This window comes from Andrographis paniculata, unplaced genomic scaffold (genome assembly GCF_009805555.1).
Source record: "Andrographis paniculata isolate CXL003 unplaced genomic scaffold, ASM980555v1 Contig66END, whole genome shotgun sequence".
NCBI classification, from domain to species: Eukaryota; Viridiplantae; Streptophyta; class Magnoliopsida; order Lamiales; family Acanthaceae; genus Andrographis; species Andrographis paniculata.
This window is the reverse complement of record NW_026137602.1, coordinates 4,788,489-4,816,346: the sequence shown is the minus strand read 5'-3', so window position 1 is coordinate 4,816,346 and position 27,858 is coordinate 4,788,489. Positions and strand designations below refer to the sequence as shown.

Below are 27,858 nucleotides of genomic sequence, written 5' to 3'. Positions count from 1 at the left end.
TGAATGCATTAATTTTGTTCCTAAATTTTATACTAACTTGTTTTTTAAGTGTGTTTTTATTTTGTAGGTATAGCTTATGGGAGACGAGAGGATCCGCGAATATCCTTCGAACTCGAAGGATATCCCATAATAGGGAGTATCTCCTACTTTTTCTTTTAATTTACGCTTTCCATTTATTTTATTTTCTTGCATATCCCGGGACTTGCATGCATTAATTTTGTTCCTAAATTTAATACTAACTTGTTTTTTAAGTGTGTTTTTATTTTGTAGGTAAAGCTTATGGGAGACGAGAGGATCCGCGAATATCCTTCGAACTCGAAGGATATCCCATAATAGGGAGTATCTCCTACTTTTTCTTTTAATTTACGCTTTCCATTTATTTTATTTTCTTGCATATCCCGGGACTTGCATGCATTAATTTTGTTCCTAAATTTTATACTAACTTGTTTTTTAAGTGTGTTTTTATTTTGTAGGTAAAGCTTTTGGGAGACGAGAGGATCCGCGAATATCCTTCGAACTCGAAGGATATCCCATAATAGGGAGTATCTCCTACTTTTTCTTTTAATTTACGCTTTCCATTTATTTTATTTTCTTGCATATCCCGGGACATGCATGCATTAATTTTATTCCTTAATTTTATACTAACTTGTTTTTTAAGTGTGTTTATTTTGTAGGTAAAGCTTATGGGAGACGAGAGGATCCGCGAATATCCTTCGAACTCGAAGGATATCCCATAATAGGGAGTATCTCCTACTTTTTCTTTTAATTTACGCTTTCCATTTATTTTATTTTCTTGCATATCCCGGGACTTGCATGCATTAATTTTGTTCCTAAATTTTATACTAACTTGTTTTTTAAGTGTGTTTTTATTTTGTAGGAAAAGCTTATGGGAGACGAGAGGATCCGCGAATACCCTTCGAACTCGAAGGATATCCCATAATTGGGAGTATCTCCTACTTTTTCTTTTAATTTACGCTTTCCATTTATTTTATTTTCTTGCATATCCCGGGACTTGCATGCATTAATTTTGTTCCTAAATTTTATACTAACTTGTTTTTTAAGTGTGTTTTTATTTTGTAGGTAAAGCTTATGGGAGACGAGAGGATCGGCGAATACCCTTCGAACTCGAAGGATATCCCATAATAGGGAGTATCTCCTACTTTTTCTTTTAATTTACGCTTTCCATTTATTTTATTTTCTTGCATATCCCGGGACTTGCATGCATTAATTTTTTTCCTAAATTTTATACTAACTTGTTTCTTAAGTGTGTTTTTATTTTGTAGGTAAAGTTTTTGGGAGACGAGAGGATCCGCGAATATCCTTCGAACTCGAAGGATATCCCATAATAGGGAGTATCTCCTACTTTTTCTTTTAATTTACGCTTTCCATTTATTTTATTTTCTTGCATATCCCGGGACATGCATGCATTAATTTTATTCCTTAATTTTATACTAACTTGTTTTTTAAGTGTGTTTATTTTGTAGGTAAAGCTTATGGGAGACGAGAGGATCCGCGAATATCCTTCGAACTCGAAGGATATCCCATAATAGGGAGTATCTCCTACTTTTTCTTTTAATTTACGCTTTCCATTTATTTTATTTTCTTGCATATCCCGGGACTTGCATGCATTAATTTTGTTCCTAAATTTTATACTAACTTGTTTTTTAAGTGTGTTTTTATTTTGTAGGTAAAGCTTATGGGAGACGAGAGGATCCGCGAATACCCTTCGAACTCGAAGGATATCGCATAATAGGGAGTATCTCCTACTTTTCCTTTTAATTTACGCTTTCCATTTATTTTATTTTCTTGCATATCCCGGGACTTGCATGCATTAATTTTGTTCCTAAATTTTATACTAACTTGTTTTTTAAGTGTGTTTTTATTTTGTAGGTAAAGCTTATGGGAGACGAGAGGATCCGCGAATACCCTTCGAACTCGAAGGATATCCCATAATAGGGAGTATCTCCTACTTTTTCTTTTAATTTACGCTTTCCATTTATTTTATTTTCTTGCATATCCCGGGACATGCATGCATTAATTTTATTCCTTAATTTTATACTAACTTGTTTTTTAAGTGTGTTTATTTTGTAGGTAAAGCTTATGGGAGACGAGAGGATCCGCGAATATCCTTCGAACTCGAAGGATATCCCATAATAGGGAGTATCTCCTACTTTTTCTTTTAATTTACGCTTTCCATTTATTTTATTTTCTTGCATATCCCGGGACTTGCATGCATTAATTTTGTTCCTAAATTTTATACTAACTTGTTTTTTAAGTGTGTTTTTATTTTGTAGGAAAAGCTTATGGGAGACGAGAGGATCCGCGAATACCCTTCGAACTCGAAGGATATCCCATAATTGGGAGTATCTCCTACTTTTTCTTTTAATTTACGCTTTCCATTTATTTTATTTTCTTGCATATCCCGGGACTTGCATGCATTAATTTTGTTCCTAAATTTTATACTAACTTGTTTTTTAAGTGTGTTTTTATTTTGTAGGTAAAGCTTATGGGAGACGAGAGGATCGGCGAATACCCTTCGAACTCGAAGGATATCCCATAATAGGGAGTATCTCCTACTTTTTCTTTTAATTTACGCTTTCCATTTATTTTATTTTCTTGCATATCCCGGGACTTGCATGCATTAATTTTTTTCCTAAATTTTATACTAACTTGTTTCTTAAGTGTGTTTTTATTTTGTAGGTAAAGTTTTTGGGAGACGAGAGGATCCGCGAATATCCTTCGAACTCGAAGGATATCCCATAATAGGGAGTATCTCCTACTTTTTCTTTTAATTTACGCTTTCCATTTATTTTATTTTCTTGCATATCCCGGGACATGCATGCATTAATTTTATTCCTTAATTTTATACTAACTTGTTTTTTAAGTGTGTTTATTTTGTAGGTAAAGCTTATGGGAGACGAGAGGATCCGCGAATATCCTTCGAACTCGAAGGATATCCCATAATAGGGAGTATCTCCTACTTTTTCTTTTAATTTACGCTTTCCATTTATTTTATTTTCTTGCATATCCCGGGACTTGCATGCATTAATTTTGTTCCTAAATTTTATACTAACTTGTTTTTTAAGTGTGTTTTTATTTTGTAGGTAAAGCTTATGGGAGACGAGAGGATCCGCGAATACCCTTCGAACTCGAAGGATATCGCATAATAGGGAGTATCTCCTACTTTTCCTTTTAATTTACGCTTTCCATTTATTTTATTTTCTTGCATATCCCGGGACTTGCATGCATTAATTTTGTTCCTAAATTTTATACTAACTTGTTTTTTAAGTGTGTTTTTATTTTGTAGGTAAAGCTTATGGGAGACGAGAGGATCCGCGAATACCCTTCGAACTCGAAGGATATCCCATAATAGGGAGTATCTCCTACTTTTTCTTTTAATTTACGCTTTCCATTTATTTTATTTTCTTGCATATCCCGGGACTTGCATGCATTAATTTTGTTCCTAAATTTTATACTAACTTGTTTTTTAAGTGTGTTTTTATTTTGTAGGTAAAGCTTATGGGAGACGAGAGGATCCGCGAATATCCTTCGAACTCGAAGGATATCCCATAATAGGGAGTATATCCTACTTTTTCTTTTAATTTACGCTTTCCATTTATTTTATTTTCTTGCATATCCCGGGACATGCATGCATTAATTTTATTCCTTAATTTTATACTAACTTGTTTTTTAAGTGTGTTTATTTTGTAGGTAAAGCTTATGGGAGACGAGAGATCCGCGAATACCCTTCGAACTCGAAGGATATCCCATAATAGGGAGTATCTCCTACTTTTTCTTTTAATTTACGCTTTCCATTTATTTTATTTTCTTGCATATCCCGGGACTTGCATGCATTAATTTTTTCCTAAATTTTATACTAACTTGTTTCTTAAGTGTGTTTTTATTTTGTAGGTAAAGTTTTTGGGAGACGAGAGGATCCGCGAATATCCTTCGAACCGAAGGATATCCCATAATAGGGAGTATCTCCTACTTTTTCTTTTAATTTACGCTTTCCATTTATTTTATTTTCTTGCATATCCCGGGACATGCATGCATTAATTTTTTCCTTAATTTTATACTAACTTGTTTTTTAAGTGTGTTTATTTTGTAGGTAAAGCTTATGGGAGACGAGAGGATCCGCGAATATCCTTCGAACTCGAAGGATATCCCATAATAGGGAGTATCTCCTACTTTTTCTTTTAATTTACGCTTTCCATTTATTTTATTTTCTTGCATATCCCGGGACTTGCATGCATTAATTTTGTTCCTAAATTTTATACTAACTTGTTTTTTAAGTGTGTTTTTATTTTGTAGGTAAAGCTTATGGGAGACGAGAGGATCCGCGAATACCCTTCGAACTCGAAGGATATCGCATAATAGGGAGTATCTCCTACTTTTCCTTTTAATTTACGCTTTCCATTTATTTTATTTTCTTGCATATCCCGGGACTTGCATGCATTAATTTTGTTCCTAAATTTTATACTAACTTGTTTTTTAAGTGTGTTTTTATTTTGTAGGTAAAGCTTATGGGAGACGAGAGGATCCGCGAATACCCTTCGAACTCGAAGGATATCGCATAATAGGGAGTATCTCCTACTTTTCCTTTTAATTTACGCTTTCCATTTATTTTATTTTCTTGCATATCCCGGGACTTGCATGCATTAATTTTGTTCCTAAATTTTATACTAACTTGTTTTTTAAGTGTGTTTTTATTTTGTAGGTAAAGCTTATGGGAGACGAGAGGATCCGCGAATACCCTTCGAACTCGAAGGATATCGCATAATAGGGAGTATCTCCTACTTTTCCTTTTAATTTACGCTTTCCATTTATTTTATTTTCTTGCATATCCCGGGACTTGCATGCATTAATTTTGTTCCTGAATTTTATACTAACTTGTTTTTTAAGTGTGTTTTTATTTTGTAGGTAAAGCTTATGGGAGACGAGAGGATCCGCGAATACCCTTCGAACTCGAAGGATATCCCATAATAGGGAGTATCTCCTACTTTTTCTTTTAATTTACGCTTTCCATTTATTTTATTTTCTTGCATATCCCGGGACTTGCATGCATTAATTTTGTTCCTAAATTTTATACTAACTTGTTTTTTAAGTGTGTTTTTATTTTGTAGGTAAAGCTTATGGGAGACGAGAGGATCCGCGAATATCCTTCGAACTCGAAGGATATCCCATAATAGGGAGTATCTCCTACTTTTTCTTTTAATTTACGCTTTCCATTTATTTTATTTTCTTGCATATCCCGGGACTTGCATGCATTAATTTTGTTCCTGAATTTTATACTAACTTGTTTTTTAAGTGTGTTTTTATTTTGTAGGTAAAGCTTATGGGAGACGAGGGATCCGCGAATATCCTTCGAACTCGAAGGATATCCCATAATAGGGAGTATCTCCTACTTTTTCTTTTAATTTACGCTTTCTATTTATTTTATTTTCTTGCATATCCCGGGACTTGCATGCATTAATTTTGTTCCTAAATTTTATACTAACTTGTTTTTTAAGTGTGTTTTTATTTTGTAGTAAAGCTTATGGGAGACGAGAGGATCCGCGAATATCCTTCGAACTCGAAGGATATCCCATAATAGGGAGTATCTCCTACTTTTTCTTTTAATTTACGCTTTCCATTTATTTTATTTTCTTGCATATCCCGGGACTTGCATGCATTAATTTTGTTCCTAAATTTTATACTAACTTGTTTTTTAAGTGTGTTTTTATTTTGTAGGTAAAGCTTATGGGAGACGAGAGGATCCGCGAATATCCTTCGAACTCGAAGGATATCCCATAATAGGGAGTATCTCATACTTTTTCTTTTAATTTACGCTTTCATTTATTTTATTTTCTTGCATATCCCGGGACATGCATGCATTAATTTTGTTCCTAAATTTTATACTAACTTGTTTTTTAAGTGTGTTTTTATTTTGTAGGTAAAGCTTATGGGAGACGAGAGGATCCGCGAATATCCTTCGAACTCGAAGGATATCCCATAATAGGGAGTATCTCCTACTTTTTCTTTTAATTTACGCTTTCCATTTATTTTATTTTCTTGCATATCCCGGGACATGCATGCATTAATTTTGTTCTTAAATTTTATACTAACTTGTTTTTTAAGTGTGTTTTTATTTTGTAGGTAAAGCTTATGGGAGACGAGAGGATCCGCGAATATCCTTCGAACTCGAAGGATATCCCATAATAGGGAGTATCTCATACTTTTTTTTTAATTTACGCTTTCCATTTATTTTATTTTCTTGCATATCCCGGGACTTGCATGCATTAATTTTGTTCCTAAATTTTATACTATCTTGTTTTTTAAGTGTTTTTATTTTGTAGGTAAAGCTTATGGGAGACGAGAGGATCCGCGAATATCCTTCGAACTCGAAGGATATCCCATAATAGGGAGTATCTCCTACTTTTTCTTTTAATTTACGCTTTCCATTTATTTTATTTTCTTGCATATCCCGGGACTTGCATGCATTAATTTTGTTCCTAAATTTAATACTAACTTGTTTTTTAAGTGTGTTTTTATTTTGTAGGTAAAGCTTATGGGAGACGAGAGGATCCGCGAATATCCTTCGAACTCGAAGGATATCCCATAATAGGGAGTATCTCATACTTTTTTTTTAATTTACGCTTTCCATTTATTTTATTTTCTTGCATATCCCGGGACTTGCATGCATTAATTTTGTTCCTAAATTTTATACTAACTTGTTTTTTAAGTGTGTTTTTATTTTGTAGGTAAAGCTTATGGGAGACGAGACGATCCGCGAATACCCTTCGAACTCGAAGGATATCCCATAATTGGGAGTATCTCCTACTTTTTCTTTTAATTTACGCTTTCCATTTATTTTATTTTCTTGCATATCCCGGGACTTGCATGCATTAATTTTGTTCCTAAATTTTATACTAACTTGTTTTTTAAGTGTGTTTTTATTTTGTAGGTAAAGCTTATGGGAGACGAGAGGATCGGCGAATACCCTTCGAACTCGAAGGATATCCCATAATAGGGAGTATCTCCTACTTTTTCTTTTAATTTACGCTTTCCATTTATTTTATTTTCTTGCATATCCCGGGACTTGCATGCATTAATTTTTTTCCTAAATTTTATACTAACTTGTTTCTTAAGTGTGTTTTTATTTTGTAGGTAAAGTTTTTGGGAGACGAGAGGATCCGCGAATATCCTTCGAACCCGAAGGATATCCCATAATAGGGAGTATCTCCTACTTTTTCTTTTAATTTACGCTTTCCATTTATTTTATTTTCTTGCATATCCCGGGACATGCATGCATTAATTTTATTCCTTAATTTTATACTAACTTGTTTTTTAAGTGTGTTTATTTTGTAGGTAAAGCTTATGGGAGACGAGAGGATCCGCGAATATCCTTCGAACTCGAAGGATATCCCATAATAGGGAGTATCTCCTACTTTTTCTTTTAATTTACGCTTTCCATTTATTTTATTTTCTTGCATATCCCGGGACTTGCATGCATTAATTTTGTTCCTAAATTTTATACTAACTTGTTTTTTAAGTGTGTTTTTATTTTGTAGGTAAAGCTTATGGGAGACGAGAGGATCCGCGAATACCTTTCGAACTCGAAGGATATCGCATAATAGGGAGTATCTCCTACTTTTCCTTTTAATTTACGCTTTCCATTTGTTTTATTTTCTTGCATATCCCGGGACTTGCATGCATTAATTTTGTTCCTGAATTTTATACTAACTTGTTTTTTAAGTGTGTTTTTATTTTGTAGGTAAAGCTTATGGGAGACGAGAGGATCCGCGAATACCCTTCGAACTCGAAGGATATCCCATAATAGGGAGTATCTCCTACTTTTTCTTTTAATTTACGCTTTCCATTTATTTTATTTTCTTGCATATCCCGGGACTTGCATGCATTAATTTTGTTCCTAAATTTTATACTAACTTGTTTTTTAAGTGTGTTTTTATTTTGTAGGTAAAGCTTATGGGAGACGAGAGGATCCGCGAATATCCTTCGAACTCGAAGGATATCCCATAATAGGGAGTATCTCCTACTTTTTCTTTTAATTTACGCTTTCCATTTATTTTATTTTCTTGCATATCCCGGGACTTGCATGCATTAATTTTGTTCCTAAATTTTATACTAACTTGTTTTTTAAGTGTGTTTTTATTTTGTAGGTAAAGCTTATGGGAGACGAGGGGATCCGCGAATATCCTTCGAACTCGAAGGATATCCCATAATAGGGAGTATCTCCTACTTTTTCTTTTAATTTACGCTTTCTATTTATTTTATTTTCTTGCATATCCCGGGACTTGCATGCATTAATTTTGTTCCTAAATTTTATACTAACTTGTTTTTTAAGTGTGTTTTTATTTTGTAGGTAAAGCTTATGGGAGACGAGAGGATCCGCGAATATCCTTCGAACTCGAAGGATATCCCATAATAGGGAGTATCTCCTACTTTTTCTTTTAATTTACGCTTTCCATTTATTTTATTTTCTTGCATATCCCGGGACTTGCATGCATGAATTTTGTTCCTAAATTTTATACTAACTTTTTTTTTAAGTGTGTTTTTATTTTGTAGGTAAAGCTTATGGGAGACGAGAGGATCCGCGAATATCCTTCGAACTCGAAGGATATCCCATAATAGGGAGTATCTCATACTTTTTCTTTTAATTTACGCTTTCCATTTATTTTATTTTCTTGCATATCCCGGGACATGCATGCATTAATTTTGTTCCTAAATTTTATACTAACTTGTTTTTTAAGTGTGTTTTTATTTTGTAGGTAAAGCTTATGGGAGACGAGAGGATCCGCGAATATCCTTCGAACTCGAAGGATATCCCATAATAGGGAGTATCTCCTACTTTTTCTTTTAATTTACGCTTTCCATTTATTTTATTTTCTTGCATATCCCGGGACATGCATGCATTAATTTTGTTCTTAAATTTTATACTAACTTGTTTTTTAAGTGTGTTTTTATTTTGTAGGTAAAGCTTATGGGAGACGAGAGGATCCGCGAATATCCTTCGAACTCGAAGGATATCCCATAATAGGGAGTATCTCATACTTTTTTTTTAATTTACGCTTTCCATTTATTTTATTTTCTTGCATATCCCGGGACTTGCATGCATTAATTTTGTTCCTAAATTTTATACTAACTTGTTTTTTAAGTGTTTTTATTTTGTAGGTAAAGCTTATGGGAGACGAGAGGATCCGCGAATATCCTTCGAACTCGAAGGATATCCCATAATAGGGAGTATCTCCTACTTTTTCTTTTAATTTACGCTTTCCATTTATTTTATTTTCTTGCATATCCCGGGACTTGCATGCATTAATTTTGTTCCTAAATTTAATACTAACTTGTTTTTTAAGTGTGTTTTTATTTTGTAGGTAAAGCTTATGGGAGACGAGAGGATCCGCGAATATCCTTCGAACTCGAAGGATATCCCATAATAGGGAGTATCTCCTACTTTTTCTTTTAATCTACGCTTTCCATTTATTTTATTTTCTTGCATATCCCGGGACTTGCATGCATTAATTTTGTTCCTAAATTTAATACTAACTTGTTTTTTAAGTGTGTTTTTATTTTGTAGGTAAAGCTTATGGGAGACGAGAGGATCCGCGAATACCCTTCGAACTCGAAGGATATCCCATAATAGGGAGTATCTCCTACTTTTTCTTTTAATTTACGCTTTCCATTTATTTTATTTTCTTGCATATCCCGGGACTTGCATGCATTAATTTTGTTCCTAAATTTTATACTAACTTGTTTTTTAAGTGTGTTTTTATTTTGTAGGTAAAGCTTATGGGAGACGAGAGGATCCGCGAATATCCTTCGAACTCGAAGGATATCCCATAATAGGGAGTATCTCCTACTTTTTCTTTTAATTTACGCTTTCCATTTATTTTATTTTCTTGCATATAGTAATAGAATAATGTTTACGTCCCGGGACTTGCATGCATTAATTTTGCTCCTAAATTTTACACTAATTTGTTTTTTAAGTGTTTTTATTTTATAGGTAAAGCTCATGGGAGACGAGAGGATCAGCTAATATTTTTCGAACTCGAAGGATATTTGACCGAACCCATAATAGGGAGTATCTCCTACTTTTTCTTTTAAATTACGCTTTTCATTTATTTTATACTAACTTGTTTTTTAAGTGTTTTTATTTTGTAGGTAAAGCTCATGGGAGATGGGAGGATCCGCGAATATCCTTCGAACTCGAAGGATATTGACCAAACCCATAATAGGGAGTATCTCTTACTTTTTCTTTTAATTTACGTTTTGCATTTATTTTATTTTTTTGCATATAGTAATAGAATCATGTTTACGTCCCGGGACTTGTATGCATTAATTTTCTTCCTAAAATTTATACTAATTTGTTTTTTAAGTATTTTTACTTTGTAGGTTAAGCTTATGGGAGACGAGAGAATCCGCGAATATCCTTCAAATTCGAAGGATATTGACCGAACCCATAATAGGGAGTATCTCCTACTTTTTCCTTTAATTTACGCTTTCAATTTATTTTATACTAACTTGTTTTTTAAGTGTTTTTATTTTGTAGGTAAAGCTTATGGAAGACGGGAGGATCCGCGAATATCCTTCGAACTCGAAGGAAATTGACCGAATCCATAATAGGGAGTATCTCCTACTTTCTCTTTTAATTTACGTTTTCCATTTATTTTATTTTCTTGCATATAGTAATAGAATCATGTTTACGTCCCGGGACTTGCATGCATTAATTTTGTTCCATAATTTTATACTAACTTGTTTTTTAAGTATTTTTATTTTGTAGGTAAAGCTTATGGGAGATGAGAGGATCCGCGAATATTCTTCGAACTCGAAGGATATTGACCGAACCCATAATAGGGAGTATCTCCTACTTTTTCTTTTAATTTACGCTTTCCATTTATTTTATACTAACTTGTTTTTTAAGTGTTTTTATTTTGTAGGTAAAGCTTATGGAAGACGGGAGGATCCGCGAATATCCTTCGAACTCGAAGGATATTGACCGAACCCATAATAGGGAGTATCTCTTACTTTTTCTTTTAATTTATGCTTTCCATTTATTTTATTATGTTGCATATAGTAATAGAATCATGTTTACGTCCCGGGACTTGCATGCATTAATTTTGTTTCTAAATTTTATACTAACTTGTTTTTTAAGTGTTTTTCTTTTGTAGGTAAAGCTTATAGGAGACGAGAGGATACACGAAGATCTTTCGAACTCCATTTCAAACCCAAGGTAAGTGATTTTTATTTTATTTTATTGTTTCCTATGCATATATATATATACTAATATCTATTTTAAATCTTTTTAGATGCATACGAGAGAAAATGGCCAGATGATCGGACGACCGATCCCATAATAGGGAGAATCTCGTACTTTTTCTTTTAATTTACGCTTTCCATTTATTTTATTATCTTGCATATAGTAATAGAATCATGTTTACGTCCCGGGACTTGTATGCATTAATTTTGTTTCTAAATTTTATACTAACTTGTTTTTTAAGTGTTTTTCTTTTGTAGGTAAAGCTTATGGGAGACGAGAGGATCCGCGAATATCCTTTGAATTCGAAGGATATTGACCAAACCCATAATACGGAGTATCTCGTACTTTTTTTTTTTTAATTTACGCTTTCCATTTATTTTACACTAACTTGTTTTTTAAGTGTTTTTATTTTGTAGGTAAAGCTTATTGGAGACGGGAGGATCCGCGAATATCCTTCAAACTCGAAGGATATTGACCGAACCCATAATAGGGAGTATCTCCTACTTTTTCTTTTAATTTACGCTTTTCATCTATTTTATTTTCTTGCATATAGTAATATAATCATGTTAACATCCCGGGACTTGCATGCATTAATTTTGTTTCTAAATTATATATTAACTTGTTTTTTTAAGTGTTCTTCTTTTGTAGGTAAAGCTTATCGGAGACGAGAGGATGCACGAAGATCCTTCAAACTCGATTTCAAACCCAAGGTAAGTAATTTTTATTTTATTTTATTGTTTCCTATGCATATATATACTAAAATCTATTTTAAATCTTTTTAGATGCATACGGGAGAAAGTGATCAGACGACCGAACCGATAATAGGGAGTATCTCCTACTTTTTCTTTTAATTTACGCTTTACATTTATTTTATTATGTTGCATATAGTAATAGAATCATGTTTACGTCCCGGGACTTGTATGCATTAATTTTGTTTCTAAATTTTATACTAACTTGTTTTTTAAATGTTTTTCTTTTGTAGGTAAAGTTTATGGGAGACGAGAGGATCCGCGGATATCCTTCGAACTCGAAGGATATTGACCGAACCCATAATAGGGAGTATCTCCTACTTTTTCTTTTAATTTACGCTTTCCATTTATTTTATTTTCTTGCATATAGTAATAGAATCATGTTTACGTCCCGGGACTTGCATGCATTAATTTTCCTCCTAAATTTTACACTAATTTGTTTTTTAAGTGTTTTTATTTTGTAGGTAAAACTTATGGGAGACGAGAGGATCCGCGAATATCCTTCGAACTCGAATGATATTGATTGAACCCATAATAGGGAGTATCTCCTACTTTTTCTTTTAATTTATGCTTTCCATTTATTTTATTTTCTTGCATATAGTAATAGAATCATGTTGACGTCCCGGGACTTGCATGCATTAATTTTGTTTCTAAATTTTATACTAACTTATTTTTTAAGTGTGTTTTTTTTTTTTTGCAGGTAAAGCTTATAGGAGACGAGCAGATGCGCGAAGATCCTTCGGATTCGATTTCAAACCCAAGGTAAGCGATTTTTATTTTATTTTATTGTTTCCTATGCATATATATATACTAATATCTATTTTAAATCTTTTTAGATGCATACGAGAGAAAATGGCCGATGATCGGACGACCGATCCCACAATAGGGAGTATCTCGTACTTTTACTTTTCATTTATGCTTTCCATTTATTTTATTATGTTGCATATAATAATAGAATCATGTTTACGTCCCGGGACTTGCATGCATTAGTTTTGTTTCTAAATTTTATACTGACTTGTTTTTTAAATGTTTTTCTTTTGTAGGTAAAGCTTATAGGAGACGAGAGGATGCGCGAAGATCCTTCAAACTCGATTTCAAACCCACGGTAAGTGATTTTTATTTTATTTTATTGCTTCCTATGCATATATATATACTAATATCTATTTTAAATCTTTTTAGATAACATACGAGGGAAAATGATCGGACGACCGATCCCACAATAGGGAGTATCTCGTACTTTTTCTTTTAATTTATGCTTTCCATTTATTTTATTATGCTGCATATAGTAATAGAGTCATGTTTACGTCCCGGGACTTGCATGCATTAATTTTGTTTCTAAATTTTATACTAACTTGTTTTTTAAGTGTTCTTCTTTTGTAGGTAAAGCTTATAGGAGACGAGAGGATGCGCGAAGATCCTTCGAAGTCGATTTCAAACCTAAGGTAAGTGATTTTTATTTTATTGTTTCCTATGCATATATATATACTAATATCTATTTTAAATCTTTTTAGATGCATACGAGAGAAAATGATCGGACGACCGATTCCATAATAGGGAGAATCTCGTACTTTTTCTTTTAATTTACGTTTTTCATTTATTTTATTATGTTGCATATAGTAATAGAATCATGTTTACGTCCCGGGACTTGCATGCATTAATTTTGTTTCTAAATTTTATACTAACTTGTTTTTTAAGTGTTTTTTTTTTTGCAGGTAAAGCTTATAGGAGACGAGAAGATGCGCGAAGATCCTTCGAACTCAATTTCAAACCCAAGGTAAGTGATTTTTATTTTATTTTATAGTTTCCTATGCATATATAAATACTAATATCTATTTTAAATCTTTTTAGATGTATACGAAAGAAAATGATCGGACAACCGATCCCACAATAGGGAGTATCTCGTACTTTTTCTTTTAATTTATGCTTTCCATTTATTTTATTATGTTGCATATAGTAATAGAATCATGTTTACGTCCCGAGACTTGCATGCATTAATTTTGTTTCTAAATTTTATACTAACTTGTTTTTTAAGTGTTTTTATTTTGTAGGTAAAGCTTATAGGAGACGAGAGATGCACGAAGATCCTTCGAACTCGATGTCAAACCCAAGGTAAGTGATTTTTATTTTATTTTATTGTTTCCTATGCATATATATATACTAATATCTATTTTAAATCTTTTTAGATGCATACGAGAGAAAATGGCCGATGATCGGACGACCCATCCCATAATAGGGAAAATCTCGTACTTTTTCTTTTAATTTATGCTTTCCCTTTATTTTATTATGTTGCATATAGTAATAGAAACATGTTTACGTCCCGGGACTTGCATGCATTAATTTTGTTTCTAAATTTTATAGTAACTTGTTTTTTAAGTTTTTTTTTTTTTAGGTAAAGCTTATAGGAGACAAGAGGATGCGAGAAGATCCTTCGACCTAGATTTCAAACCCAAGGTAAATGATTTTTATTTTATTTTATAGTTTCTTATGCATATATATATACTAATATTTATTTTAAATTTTTTTAGATGCATACGAGAGAATAGTTTGTATTTATTAATTTTTTCTAGATCATCCGGGACTTGCATGCATTAATTTTTTTAAAATTCTTAATTATCAATAAACATATTTTTTTTCTAATTATATTAGTTTAGACTAATATAACTTATTTTCTAATAAAAAAAAACACACAATTTAATTAAAACTTAATATAAAAATGTGGGCTGGCCTAGCCCGGTATAATTTTAAACCGGGCCATGCCTTGGTTTGGGTTTTCAAGCCCAATCCAGAATCAGGCCGGGCCTATCAAGCTTGAATTTTAAAGCAGCCCGAGACAAACCAAAAAATATTACTCTCTCCCTCGCAAAAAATGCAATTTTTTGCGTATCGGAATGAGTAACATCAGCCTGAAATTGCCACATTTTTTTTGCTAAATATGATGTCAACTTTCTCAAATTATAGAACTACATACCTTAAAATTTGAATCCACCGATATGCCGAAGTCTTTTTCTTTAAATCCGTTGATATGTTGAAGTCTTTTCCAACAATATCTTTGTATCGAATTGCAATGGTGCTGCACTAGAGAAGCCATTTCCCAATGCTTCCACATATACCTACTGGAAGTAAGAGATTAAGTAAAAAAATAAAAATCATGCTTACACCGGTCTTTCATATAACTATTATTATGAAATTTTCCAAAGCATTATTATTACAAAATACAGTTTATCATATTCTCTAAACTAAGACTACTTAGTACCAACTCGCAAACAATATGTTCATACCATCTGTAATGTGCCAATATAGCATAATTCAGATGGAAGAAACAAATGTCCGTTAGAAAATTATTAAGCACAACGTTACAACTATTTTAATCATTATAAATAAAATTTGACCCCTCTGTCTTATACAAATATATTCAACTCTATAAAAGTATCGTGCACCTAGTAAAACATAAATTTATCAATAAAAAAAGAAATGCTATCTTCTTCATTTAACATGATGGAAATTACAAACCCAAAGCATATTTGATGCCTACATGAAGATTTCCAAGTTGCAAATGGTGAAAGGATTAGAATACAATAGACACCATATTAGCACATTGCAATAGCTTAATCCACTAAAGTTTTAAGAATATCATTATTATATAAATTTCATTCAATCTACTTTCTTGCATCTACAAACCAACCAAATTCTGATATATTAACAGGATAGTAACAAATATAAGTAATAAAAAATTGCATCTTACTGATAATAATTACAAGATTAAAATACTTATGAACAGAATTGTGGCTTAGGAACATAATCTTATATCTTATATTTTCAATGCGGGTAGAAAATGAAAATTTCACAAGAAAAGTTAAAATACTTACAATTACATCCATAAAAAGAATAAAATAGAATTGCTGGCATATGATGTACCTTCTTCTGACTTCAAATTTTCTAATGGTGTCTGCACTAATACAAGATTAAACAAGCATGATTCAGTAGTTACTAACTTTAATGAATGTCATGAGATCATGTCATTTAGACGAAGGGTTGAAGTGGAGGGGAAATCAACTAAACTTGCCCAAACAGTTCAAACCGTCAGTTACGGTTTGTCAAAATATCAAATCGAAACCGAACTTTCCGAATAACGATTTCGGTTACAGTTCGACGGTTTCAATTACAATTTATAAACCGCCGATTACAGTTTGAACCTCCAGTTTATACATATTCATTTTTATTTTTTTTTATTTTCTATTTTTCTAATATTTTGAATTTTATTTAAAAATAATTAAGTTTGATATTAATTTTATTCAAATATATTTATTATTTATTTATTTATTATGTAAAAATCATATATATAAATAATTAATTAAATTGTTACATTATAAAAATAATTAAAATAATAAATATTTAAATTAAATTTTAAATAAAAAAGTACATACAAATAAATATAAAAATATTGATATGATAAAAAATTACAAAATTTAAATATATATAATAGTATTATTTTTTTAATATTATTAATAATTATTGATATTTATTAAGATTAATATTATTTTTATTTTATAAAAGTTTAATAATATATAAAAAAAAATGTAATTATAAATATAATAATATTATTATTAATATACACGATTTACCCTAAATTCCTAATCAATACATTTACACATACTAAATCATCGACAGCAAGCGACAGCCGCAAGCCAACAGGTTCTCCTTTTTTTCTTTTCGATGTTCCTGCTCCCTCCTCCCTCTTTCCTCTTTTTTTTCTTCTTCTTTGTCTGAGCCGCCCCCGGTGAGTGGTGAGAGATTTAACAAAAAAAAAAAAAAAAATACAAACTACTTGTTCAAATCGTAAACCGACAGTTTACGGTTTGGAAAATTCACAAACCGAAACCGAACCGTGGGGATGATAGTTTCGGTTCAGTTTGTGCCGGGTTTTGGTTTAAACTGTAAACGTCGGTTCGAAAACCGGCGAATCGGCGGTTCGAACCGACGATTTGAAACCGAATGGACAAGTTTAAAATCAACCTTATTCCATTCTAAATAAATAAAAAAAAAAAAAAAAAAAGATCTCTTGACATATATCGGTAATAATTAATCATGAATTGGTCCAACAAATTTAGAAAACAATATCTATCATGCAGGAATTTCGTAAATTTAATTAAAATTCCACATTGTTGAGTATATGACAGTAATCTTCTAAGTAAAAGAACCACAGAGAATAAAATAAATTTTAAACAAACCTTTCGACGAAACTTAACAAAGCAAGTTGGAATATTAAAACTGCAACACCTTATTGTGAATAATAGCTTAAATGAACTGCCACTTAGAGAACATAGAATTCCACTTCCTTCGTACATAATTTAAACAATATTTTACAAAACAACACATTATTCAAAAATCCCTATATACTACTTTCATAATAGGTATGCAATATGTGTTTCTTCAAAAGTTCACTACCATATGGACACTCTTACAGACTAATGTTTCAAAATATATGTTTTCATAAATTCAAACATCAAATATAACTTTCACCATAAATAGGCCGTTTGAAATAAACCACTACACCATTGGTCTTTGCATGGAAATAACAAACAAAGTGGCATGAAACCATATTTCTGGAAGTTCCCTAACAAACAAAGAGGCATTCATATCATATACCCTTCTTATGCATGCATCTGTCAAGAGGCTAAACAACAGCAAACATTTGAAGAGTAATGGAAATTAACCAACTTCATCAGTCTGGTCTGAGATCGATCACTAACAGTTAAGACTCATGACTACTTACTTGAATTATTAGTAGTACTACTATAGCTCTTTCTTTATTATAAATTGTAAGCATGGCAAAGAGATTAAGAAAATCTTCACCTTTTTCTTTGGTAAATGTCATAAGCAATAGTAGCAGCTGAAGTGATGCTCAATATAATAACCACAATCCAGGTGGCATCTCTTTTTGGTTTTAGTTTAACGGTATCAAGCCCACTTGGTGGGTTGTGACTATCAAATAAGGCCGCACTTGATTTGCCAATAGTAGTACCCATTTGGCCCCTGATTTAATTAATAATGCATGTAATTTGAATTATCTATCAATCTAAGATAAGAAACATGGGAGAAGATAATATATATATTCAGAGAGAATTGCTAAACCTCCAAAGCCTCTCAACGATTTCACCCATTAGTATTTGTTCCTCAACTAATTCAAGAACATCCTTAGCCGTGACGTATCCACACCTGTGTGATTAGAGCAAAAAAATAGTTATTTATGATCAGTCCTTGCAGAATAACAGACCACAAATGTATGTTTCCATAATTACAGTCCATGAACACATTATGGTGCATCAAATATCTAACATGAATCCAATCATCATAGATTAATGCCAAATGTCAATACCCACAGTGGAGTACAAGTAATAATAATAATGGTGTGTGTATTATTGTAATATTTTGGTAAACTACTTTTCTGGAACTTTAGGTGAAACATTATAAGCCAATTTTTATGATAATGACACTTTGGTTTTATCAAATAAAAATCCCTTTCATCCCTATTCCCCCGTCCCACATGCCAACTTGCCAAACCTTAATTCCCTACTTTAATTAATATTGGTAAAAACCAGGGTGACATACTGTTAAACAACGAAACTACTTTGATCTTTAAAAGTTACCTTTTTCATATGCACAACAAGATCACATAAGATTTTGCACTAAAGCAATATACAGTACACAAGAAATTTCTCTCCAGCAAGAATCATTCATGCATACAATGTTATCCCCAAAGATCAAGAATCTTACACCAGCTGCCTAATGAAATCAATTAAGCCCAGCCATAGGAATGAAACCAGTAGCAGATCCCAGCCGAAAACACAGAAATATCAGATATATGGCGATGAGGCCTGCCCTGAGCATCTTGCTGGGACGCATATGATTTCGGGGCAAAACCACCAATGCCCAAGTGAGTCCTGTCATGAGAAATGCTAGAGTGTAATACAAGCTTGCATCTCGGGGGACTGTAAAAGAACCAGGTTTCTCGGACCAGGCCCTAAGCAGCATCGAGACACCCAATCCAATGACTGTGTTGAACATGGGACCTGCATAGCATCCAGACATGGCAATCTGCACACCATCCCCACCATTCATTGCCAATGCAACATTTGAAACCAAGTCTCCCATTGAGTTTCCCCAAGCCAACACCGTCAGACAGAGGATTGAAGGGTTGACACCAATAATCAAACCAAATGCAACAAGCAGAGCCACGAGCTCGTTAGCTATCATGTAGAACCAAACATTGCTCATCAAAAACCCTCCTAAAACCCAAGGGAGCAAGAATTTGTTAGAAGGGTGTTCAGGCCTAGTGTTCTTGTATGCAAGAACACAGAGCATGCAACCAACCGAAACACCTACTAGATATGCAATTATCCGGCTCTCAAAACTGATATCATTTTGAGTATTCCATAGAAATGCAAGAAGAATTGGTGCACATAAGGCACAGCCAACAGCATATACCTTAGACCAGTTCTCTTCGTCTACTAACGGAATAGTGAGTAGCCTTGGAACTGTTAACGGCAAGTGCATGAGAGAACATAGCTTCGAAAATGAAAACAATGGCCGATGTGCTTCCGTATCTTCCTCATTCCATCCCCACAAATTCTTGTCTCCGTCATTGATCAGTGTCGCTTGGTTGGAGTATATTGCCACATTAGTAGCCCATATCCACTGCAGCAACAAGGCATGTGGGTGCGCATTCCTCTCGGTTTCAACCTCAAGCAATGAGCAAAACATGGACTCATCCTCTTGATTTCCCATGGAAAACAGACTTCCTGCAATGGAGTAAATGCATATCCAATTTCAGCCTTTGGGTATGGGTCCTCAACAGTTCATTAGCAGCAACGACAAAGGCATATACTACATAAATCGATACAAAAGCAATAGCAGCCCACACAGTCACTTTACCAACAAACAAGATCAATGAAAGGGCCGTAAGTGTAAAGATGAAAAACAAAATATCCCTTACAAAACACTTGTTATCAATCCAGACGTCCTGTTGCGCAACACAAAGTGAAACAGCCCCAACAACGATGCAAGTAACAAAAACTGCTCCTCCGAGCACACTGTTGAGCCCAACCTCCCCGGCTCCAGTCCCTACAAAAAAGCCGCAATACTATCAAATACATCAGGAGCACCATGGAATTAAAATCGGATGAATTTAGATTAATTGAAGACTGAGGCCTAAGCTCCATTACTTCCCTTCTAATACCTGAAAACCCCTTTATCTAAGCTCGGTTTAAGGATCGATGACCGAAACCCTAAAATTCATGGTTGTAATACAGGAGGAGAAGGAGAAGGAGTATTAAAATTAGAGTACACAATCCATTAAAAATCTCTCGAATTCAACCATGTCCTTTACCTTGAACTAAATTAAGTTGCCTTCCATTCCCGTCCCTCATGCCAGCAGCGAAACGCGGCCCCCGAGCCCTAAGAGCACTAACAATGGCTCTTGCCTCAATTGAGCCCTTCCCGCCGATGTGTCAACCGAAGCCAGCGTGTCGAATGATGTTTTCCACTATGGGCGTAAAATTCTTTTACAGGGGCTTTCTGAAAAAACCCTTCGTCAATTCCCTCATCACCAAACTTCATTCCAATTCCCTCATCGGCAAACCTTCTCCCGCAAACCCTAGGATGGTGTAGGCAGGCCGGCAGTCGCTATGCTTAGAGAAGAAGAGGAAGGAGGACGTCGGCGGTGATGAAATTGGATTTGGGGAAGAAGAGGAAGGAGAGCGTCGGCGATCGGATTTGGAGAAGAAAAAGAAAAGCGTCGGCGGCGATGAAATTGGATTCGGGGAAGAAGAGGAAGGAGAACAACTGGATTTGCGGAAGAAGATAAAGGAGAGCATCTGCGACGTGATGAAACTGGATTTGGAGAAGAAAAGAAGGAGCCAATGCTGGATTTGGGAGAAGAGAGAGGAGAAGATAGAGAAGAAGTGAGCGAGGCGCTGGGATTGTCCCTCACCTGCACCACACCCCCATCGATTCTTAATCGAAATTTTAATTCGAAAAGAAGTTGAGTGTGTTACAATTTTATCGACAGAGACAGACTGAAGATGGGCTTCGATTAGGGTCTGTTTGGTTCAAACGAGGGGATGGGAGGTGAGGGGTTTTAATAGAAGGGAGGGGAAACGAGGGAAAATAATATTAAATTTTAATAGTGCGTGTGGTTTATACGAAAGGAAATGAAGACTAGGGCAGAGAAAATTCTATTTTGTGTTTGGTTAAACAAATGAGATACCGGAAAATATAATAATTTTACTATTTTATCTCTGTGTTATATAAATAAAGAAAAATAAAAGTATTTAATAAAATTTGATTAATTTATTTATAAAATGTGATACAAAATATATTTGTCTAATATAATAAAAATAATAATTATATTATTACGGAAGAATCACATACTTTATACATTAGTTATTTATTAAATTTATCAATAAAGATAAACAAAACTTTTACGTATAAATAATAACATTATAACAAAAATTATATAAACTAAGTATATTATATTAATTAAACTATTTAGTTATCTTAGTTTTAATCTATAATTATTTTTATTATACAATTATTATTTTACTAGTACATTTTTTAATTACTTACTAATTATATTTTATCTAAATTTTCGTATATACAATAATATGTTCATATTACATGAGAAAAAGAAGTAAAATATTAATATTATAGATATAATTATATGCTAATTTGTAATTTATTAAAAAATTATTATAATTAAACTTGATTAAAAAAAATTAATTATAACTATTTCAAAATATATAATATAATTTCAATAGATATTAATATTTATTTGATATAATTAAAAATTTTGAAAGATGTTATAAAATTTGTAATAAAATATGTAAAAGGTATAATAGGTAATTAGATAAAAAGAAAATTTTGATAAAATCCCTCCCCTCCAAATTCTCCCAAATTGGAGGGGAAAAAATTAGAAGAAATTGACTCCCCTCTCCTCCCTTCTCCTCCCCTTTCCTCCTCTTCCCTCCCCTCCTAAACCCTCAAACCAAACAGACCATTCATTGTTCGTGCTCTAAGTTCTCCGTAAACTTCAGAAAAAAAAAATAAAATAAAATGTTCCAACAAATTTCAATTTTTCCAAATTTTTGCTGAATTGAATTAAAAAAGACCAAACTACAAAAGTGATTTTTATCACATTTAGATTCAGCTCCAACGTTGCACAAGAGAAACTTACAAGAAGTGATGAAATCGGATGCAGAGAGAATCGGAGCAAAAGCAGGAACAAGAGAGACGCATGGGAATTTTAGTTTGTTGTATATTTTTTTAAAAGAAAAGAAAAACAAAACAAAAAAACAAAACCTAATTTTAATTATTTATTTTAATATATTTTTTAGTTCCTAATTTAATTTTTGTATTTAATACTTACTTTGTCCCGCAAAATTGATTCATCTTTCATTTTTTAGTTCTTCCGTCAAATTAATCTCATTTCCTAATAAATCAATAATTAAACAATCAATAATTAAGAGTTAGTTTGAATTTTTATATAATAAAATTTTATATTTTAATGTGATATAAATAAGTATTTTTGATGTGATATTTTTATATATTAAATTATTTTTTAATATAATTATAAAAAATAAATACTTGTGTTTGAATAATATATGATATATATAAATTATTTTTGATCCAATTTAATATTATAATTATCAATTTCAGTCTCATTAAAAAAAATTTATCAATTTTTGTCTCATAAATGAAAATTTATCAATTTTAGTCATAAGATGGTTGACTAAGACTGAACACGGCCATTGTTGGATGACTGACTGGGCATCCCAAGCAGCCCGGCCGTATTAATATTTTTATATATTTTTAAAATATTAAAAATTGATTATTTTTTATATTATGAAATAATTGTAAAAAATATTTTTGTTGAATTATAAATATATATCAAATAATTTTAACCAAAAAGTGAAAATAATAATAAACATAACCTACAATATGATTATATTGAAAATATGATCGTGAACATGGCTGTGTTGAGAATATGAGCAGGAACATGGCCTAGAACATGACCATGTTGACAACATGGGCATGAACATGGTTGTGTTCAGAATACGGGCAGGAACACGACCGTGTTCAGAAGTGCAAGGTAATCAACATGGCCGTGTCCAGCCGTGTTGGCTACTGGGACGCTCAGTCACCTTTTGGACTAAAATTGATAAATTTTCATTTGAGTGAGATCAAAATTGATAATTATTTTTAATGGAACCAAAATTAATAATTATGATATTGAATGGAACCAAAAATAATTTTTACTCTTTTATAAATACAATATATTTATAATTAAAGTTATTGTATATTATTATATTTTTATAAAATAAACTTAATATTAATTATTAATTACGTAGAAACATTGTAACATATTTAACACTATTATATTGTATATTAATATTTTTAATTTTATAATTATAGTATTATATTGTCATTAATATATTAAATTAGTTTTATATTTATTATTATTATTATTTATATAAAAAATAAATACATATATAAATAAAATAAAAAACATAATTTACGATTTTTGAAAAAAAATTATTAAAATAAAAAAGTAAATAAATATAAATTAATGGTTCAACGAAAAATATATATTTAAATATTTATTCAAATGTCTCTGGAATGAAAATATAGTGTATTCAATAATTGAAAAAAATGAATGACATCGGAATGCAATATATTATATTTGATAATCGAAAAGAAAAGACGATATTAATACATATTTATTATGATAATAATATTTTTTAAAATTATATTTATAATATAAAAGTATATTTTAAAAAATTAATAATATTTTGCTAATATATTTTAGTTTTAATTATTATTTTTATTATAAATTATAATAATATTAATAAATATTATCATATTATTTATCATTTATACAACAATAGCAACAATAATAATAATAATAATTTTAAAAACCTATCAAAATCTCTATTGATCACCAGAAATTTTATACTATACAAAATTTTTATAATTTTTCATTAAAATCCATAGACTTTCTATGAATTGCTGAATACTTCATAATTTTAAAAAACTTTAAAAAGTATATATTAAATACCTCCCAAATTTAAAAGATTTTTAAAAATTTTGATTAAATACCTTCAAATTTTAAAAGATTTTGGATACATCCCCCAAATATGGGGTGAATTGGAACATTTCAACTCTATTTTTGTGCACCAAACTCCAAATATAGAGTCTGGTTCAAGTTGGCCTTAGGTCATCTCTAACCTATCAACTTTATTTATATAATTTTAACTTTTTAAATATACAGTTAGTACAATATTTTTACTATAATCATATAACTTTATTTTTTTAATTATTATTTTTAAAATATTAATTTTTCTATTATTTTAAATAATTTTAAATTTTTATAATCTAAAATAATTTCTTTTAAAAATTTAGGAAAATAAAAAATAAATTTAAAAATTATAATAAAAATACTGATGCATCCACCAAGTTACCCATTGACGCCCTAACAACACCAATAATTGATATTTTATATGTAAAAATTAATTTATACAATAATGTAAAAAAATAAAACAATATATGTAAATATTTAATGTAATATTTTTGAAAAAAATTAATTTTTTTTTGCAAAAATCACTCGAACAAACACTCCCCACGCGTATATTTCCATTCCACCATAGCCATAGTTATTCTATCTTCTTCCTCGTCCTCGTGTCAACCTGTCCTAAGGGCTTTCTTATCTTTTCCCTCAACCTCCTCTTTTGTCCGGTCCTAAATTACCTATGAAAGACTGCAACGTGGCCCAATCACAACCTCGTCTTCCTCTACCTATGACCTGAGTGTCTGTGTGTCTGTGTTTGTCCACTCCCATAATCGCACTCAGAAAAAGAATGAAGCTTTCTTCCAACCACCCCTTCCATGGCGTCTCCTGTGTCATCTTCTTCCTGTACCTCACACCGCTGCTAGTCTCATCCGACGGTCAGGACACCTTCATCGTCCACGTGTCACAATCCCACAAGCCCCCCGTCTTCTCCACCCACCTCCACTGGTACTCCTCCATCATCCACTCCCTGCCGCCGCACCGCCTCCCTTCCAAGCTTCTCTACACCTACGACCGCGCCATCCGCGGCTTCTCCGCCCGGATCTCCGCCGCTCAGGCCGACGCCCTCCGCCGCGTTCCCGGCGTGATCTCCGTCGTCCCCGACGAGCTCCGCCACATCCACACCACGCGCACCCCCGACTTTTTAGGGCTCAGTGACTCCTTCGGCCTTTGGCCCAACTCCGACTACGCCGATGACGTCATCATCGGAGTGCTCGACACCGGCATCTGGCCGGAGCGACCGAGCTTCTCCGATGAAGGCCTCTCTCCGGTCCCTTCCCACTGGAAGGGAAGCTGCGTCGATGCTCCGGGCTTCCCGTCCACGCTGTGTAATCGGAAAATTATCGGCGCCAGAGCTTTCTATTTAGGTTACGCAGCTTCTCAAGGTCTGCCAATGGCGGAATCCGACAGCTCCCTGTCGCCGCGGGACACGGAGGGCCACGGGACCCACACGTCGTCGACGGCCGCCGGATCGAGAGTGGTCAACGCTAGTCTGTTCGGATTCGCGGCCGGAGAAGCCAGAGGCATGGCGGAGAAAGCCCGGATCGCAGTTTACAAAATCTGCTGGACTTTAGGATGCTACGATTCCGACATCCTAGCGGCGATGGAGCTCGCCATCCACGACGGCGTCAACGTGATTTCCCTTTCCGTCGGCGCCAACGGCTACGCGCCGCCGTACGATTACGATTCAATCGCAGTCGGAGCTTTCAGCGCGGCGGAGCACGGAATAGTCGTCTCCTGCTCCGCCGGAAACTCTGGCCCTTCTTCCTACTCCGCCGTGAATATTGCTCCCTGGATTTTAACCGTCGGCGCCTCCACCCTCGACCGCGAATTCCCAGCGGATGCGATCCTCGGCGACGGGAATATCTACCGCGGCGTTTCTCTCTACTCCGGCGAGGCGCTCGACGACAAATTGTATCCGTTGGTCTACGCCGCCGACTGCGGAAGTCGATATTGTTATCTCGGTTATCTAGAACCATCCAAAGTCGCCGGAAAAATCGTGATCTGCGATCGCGGCGGCAATGCTAGAGTCGAGAAGGGAAGCGCAGTCCATCTTGCTGGAGGCGTCGGCATGATACTCGCGAATTTAGCTGATTCCGGCGAGGAACTCCTCGCCGACGCCCACTTCATTCCCTCGACAATGGTCGGAGAAATCGCCGGCGACAAAATCCGAGCATATGTCCGCACATCTTCGAATCCCACTGCTACGATTAGGTCGCGGGGAACCGTCGTAAGCAAATCTCCGTCGTCGCCGCGCGTGGCCTCATTCTCCAGCCGCGGCCCGAACTATCGAACCGCCGAGATTCTCAAGCCCGATGTGATCGCGCCCGGTGTGAACATTCTCGCCGGCTGGACCGGTTACGTCGGGCCAACGTCTCTCGACAGCGATGATCGCGAGGTCGAATTCAACATCATCTCCGGCACGTCGATGTCGTGCCCTCACGTCAGCGGCCTGGCGGCGCTGCTGAAACAGGCCCACCCCGAGTGGTCGCCGGCGGCGATCAAGTCCGCATTGATGACGACGGCGTACAACATCGACAACAACGGAAATAATTTAACGGACCTCGCCACCGGCGATGTGTCGAATCCGTTCGTCCACGGATCGGGCCACGTCGATCCAAACCGAGCGACGGATCCCGGCCTGATCTACGACATCGATACCCAAAACTACGTCGCATTTTTGTGCAGCATCGGGTACAATGCGCGGCAAATTACGACGTTCACTAAAGATTCGTCGGTCGTGGATTGCAACGCAATCGGGCTGAAAACTCCGGGGGATTTGAACTACCCGTCGTTCTCAGTTGCCTTCTCCGGCTTTAAAAGCGTCTTGAAGTATAAACGAAACGTTAGAAATGTCGGGACGGAGGCGAATGCCGTGTACGAGGTGACGGTGCACGCCCCGGACGGCGTGGAAGTGAGCGTGACGCCGAGTAAATTAGAGTTCAGCGAGAAGGAAGACACTCTATCGTATGAAGTCGAGTTCAAGAGTCGCACGGAAAGCATCGGATTGCTTGCAAAATCGTCGTTTGGATCGATTGAGTGGAGCGACCGCGGCGGCGGCCACCGTGTGACGAGCCCCATCGCGGTGGTGTGGGGCCTGCGTACGGCGGCGGAGATGTGAGGTTGTTAAGGGATACACGTTGTAGAGGTTATGTATGTAATGGTAGGTATTGTAGGGAAGAATCAATAATGGCATGTAGTATATATATATATATATATATATGAACTTTTATTTAAATTTACAAGAGGATAGTAAGAGAGAGCCCAATTGAGAATTAAAACTTATAATTTCATTACATGCAAATTTAAATTATTAAATTAATTAACACAAATATAAATAATTATACTCATATTTAACAAATAAATAGACACAAATCAAACCAAGCCAAACATGCCCTTATTTCTAACTGAAAGAATCAAATCTAATATATAATTGTATAGACTAATGTTGATTTTTAAACTCAATCCCTTTATTAAATTAAATTAAATAATAAATATTCAAAAACATATTCCCCGTCCAGCTCAATTACTTCATATTTTATTTTTTAGCCGTTACTTCATATTCTAAAAAAAATTAACAAATTAACAAATTTTAATCACAATTAAATCTTAACTAATTCAAATTAATCTATTTAACTTTTTACTCACAATTATTTCAAAATTTTATTTTTAATTACGTTCAATTAAAACTGATAAAAAGTAAACATAACTCAAAAATTAGACTAGGA

General features: G+C 33.9%; 2 protein-coding genes and 4 long non-coding RNA genes across 7 annotated transcripts; 4 read left to right on the top strand and 2 right to left on the bottom strand.

Annotated features, from left to right (window-relative positions):
* Positions 1-51: 51 nt before the first annotated feature.
* On the top strand, positions 52-9,905 carry LOC127262925 (uncharacterized). 2 transcript variants are annotated; one of them, XR_007841327.1, is made up of 7 exons: positions 52-473; positions 1,485-1,890; positions 2,902-3,307; positions 4,112-4,517; positions 4,924-5,126; positions 7,757-8,162; positions 8,366-8,708. It is a non-coding gene; the product is annotated as an uncharacterized LOC127262925 (long non-coding RNA). The 2 variants fall into 2 exon arrangements; XR_007841328.1 differs by lacking the exons at positions 7,757-8,162; positions 8,366-8,708 and adding an exon at positions 9,581-9,905 and having other exon boundaries at positions 4,924-5,329.
* On the bottom strand, positions 6,622-7,888 carry LOC127262926 (uncharacterized). Its single transcript, XR_007841329.1, has 2 exons — positions 7,793-7,888; positions 6,622-7,589 (listed from the first exon to the last, which is right to left on the bottom strand). It is a non-coding gene; the product is annotated as an uncharacterized LOC127262926 (long non-coding RNA).
* Positions 9,906-12,708: 2,803 nt separating the features above from the next.
* Positions 12,709-13,645, top strand: LOC127262928 (uncharacterized). The gene is made up of 4 exons (XR_007841330.1): positions 12,709-12,771; positions 12,846-13,114; positions 13,189-13,451; positions 13,521-13,645. It is a non-coding gene; the product is annotated as an uncharacterized LOC127262928 (long non-coding RNA).
* Positions 13,646-13,687: 42 nt separating this feature from the next.
* Positions 13,688-14,330, top strand: LOC127262929 (uncharacterized). The gene is made up of 3 exons (XR_007841331.1): positions 13,688-13,783; positions 13,858-14,118; positions 14,193-14,330. It is a non-coding gene; the product is annotated as an uncharacterized LOC127262929 (long non-coding RNA).
* Positions 14,331-17,895: 3,565 nt separating this feature from the next.
* On the bottom strand, positions 17,896-20,435 carry LOC127262913 (cation/calcium exchanger 4-like). Its single transcript, XM_051291780.1, has 5 exons — positions 20,396-20,435; positions 19,942-20,130; positions 18,784-19,808; positions 18,142-18,225; positions 17,896-18,042 (listed from the first exon to the last, which is right to left on the bottom strand). The coding sequence occupies exons 1-3, from the start codon at positions 20,433-20,435 to the stop codon at positions 18,802-18,804; spliced, it is 1,236 nt and encodes a 411-aa protein (XP_051147737.1). The 3' UTR covers positions 17,896-18,042; positions 18,142-18,225; positions 18,784-18,801.
* A 4,329-nt stretch (positions 20,436-24,764) lies between these two features.
* Positions 24,765-27,375, top strand: LOC127263097 (subtilisin-like protease SBT1.4). The gene has a single exon (XM_051292045.1). It carries the CDS (start codon positions 24,921-24,923, stop codon positions 27,249-27,251), a length of 2,331 nt encoding a protein of 776 aa, XP_051148002.1. The 5' UTR covers positions 24,765-24,920; the 3' UTR covers positions 27,252-27,375.
* The last annotated feature ends 483 nt before the right edge of the window (positions 27,376-27,858 follow it).

Bases quoted from the DNA above. Each gene is read 5' to 3' on its own strand.
- LOC127262913 (XM_051291780.1), bottom strand. From the start codon at position 20,435: ATGAGGGACGGGAATGGAAGGCAACTTAATTTAGTTCAAG. The intron at 20,131-20,395 runs GTAAAGGACATG...GCTTTTTTGTAG, and splicing joins GCAACTTAATTTAGTTCAAG to GGACTGGAGCCGGGGAGGTT. The intron at 19,809-19,941 runs GTAAAGTGACTG...ACTCCATTGCAG, and splicing joins TTCATTGATCTTGTTTGTTG to GAAGTCTGTTTTCCATGGGA.
- LOC127263097 (XM_051292045.1), top strand. From the start codon at position 24,921: ATGAAGCTTTCTTCCAACCACCCCTTCCATGGCGTCTCCTGTGTCATC.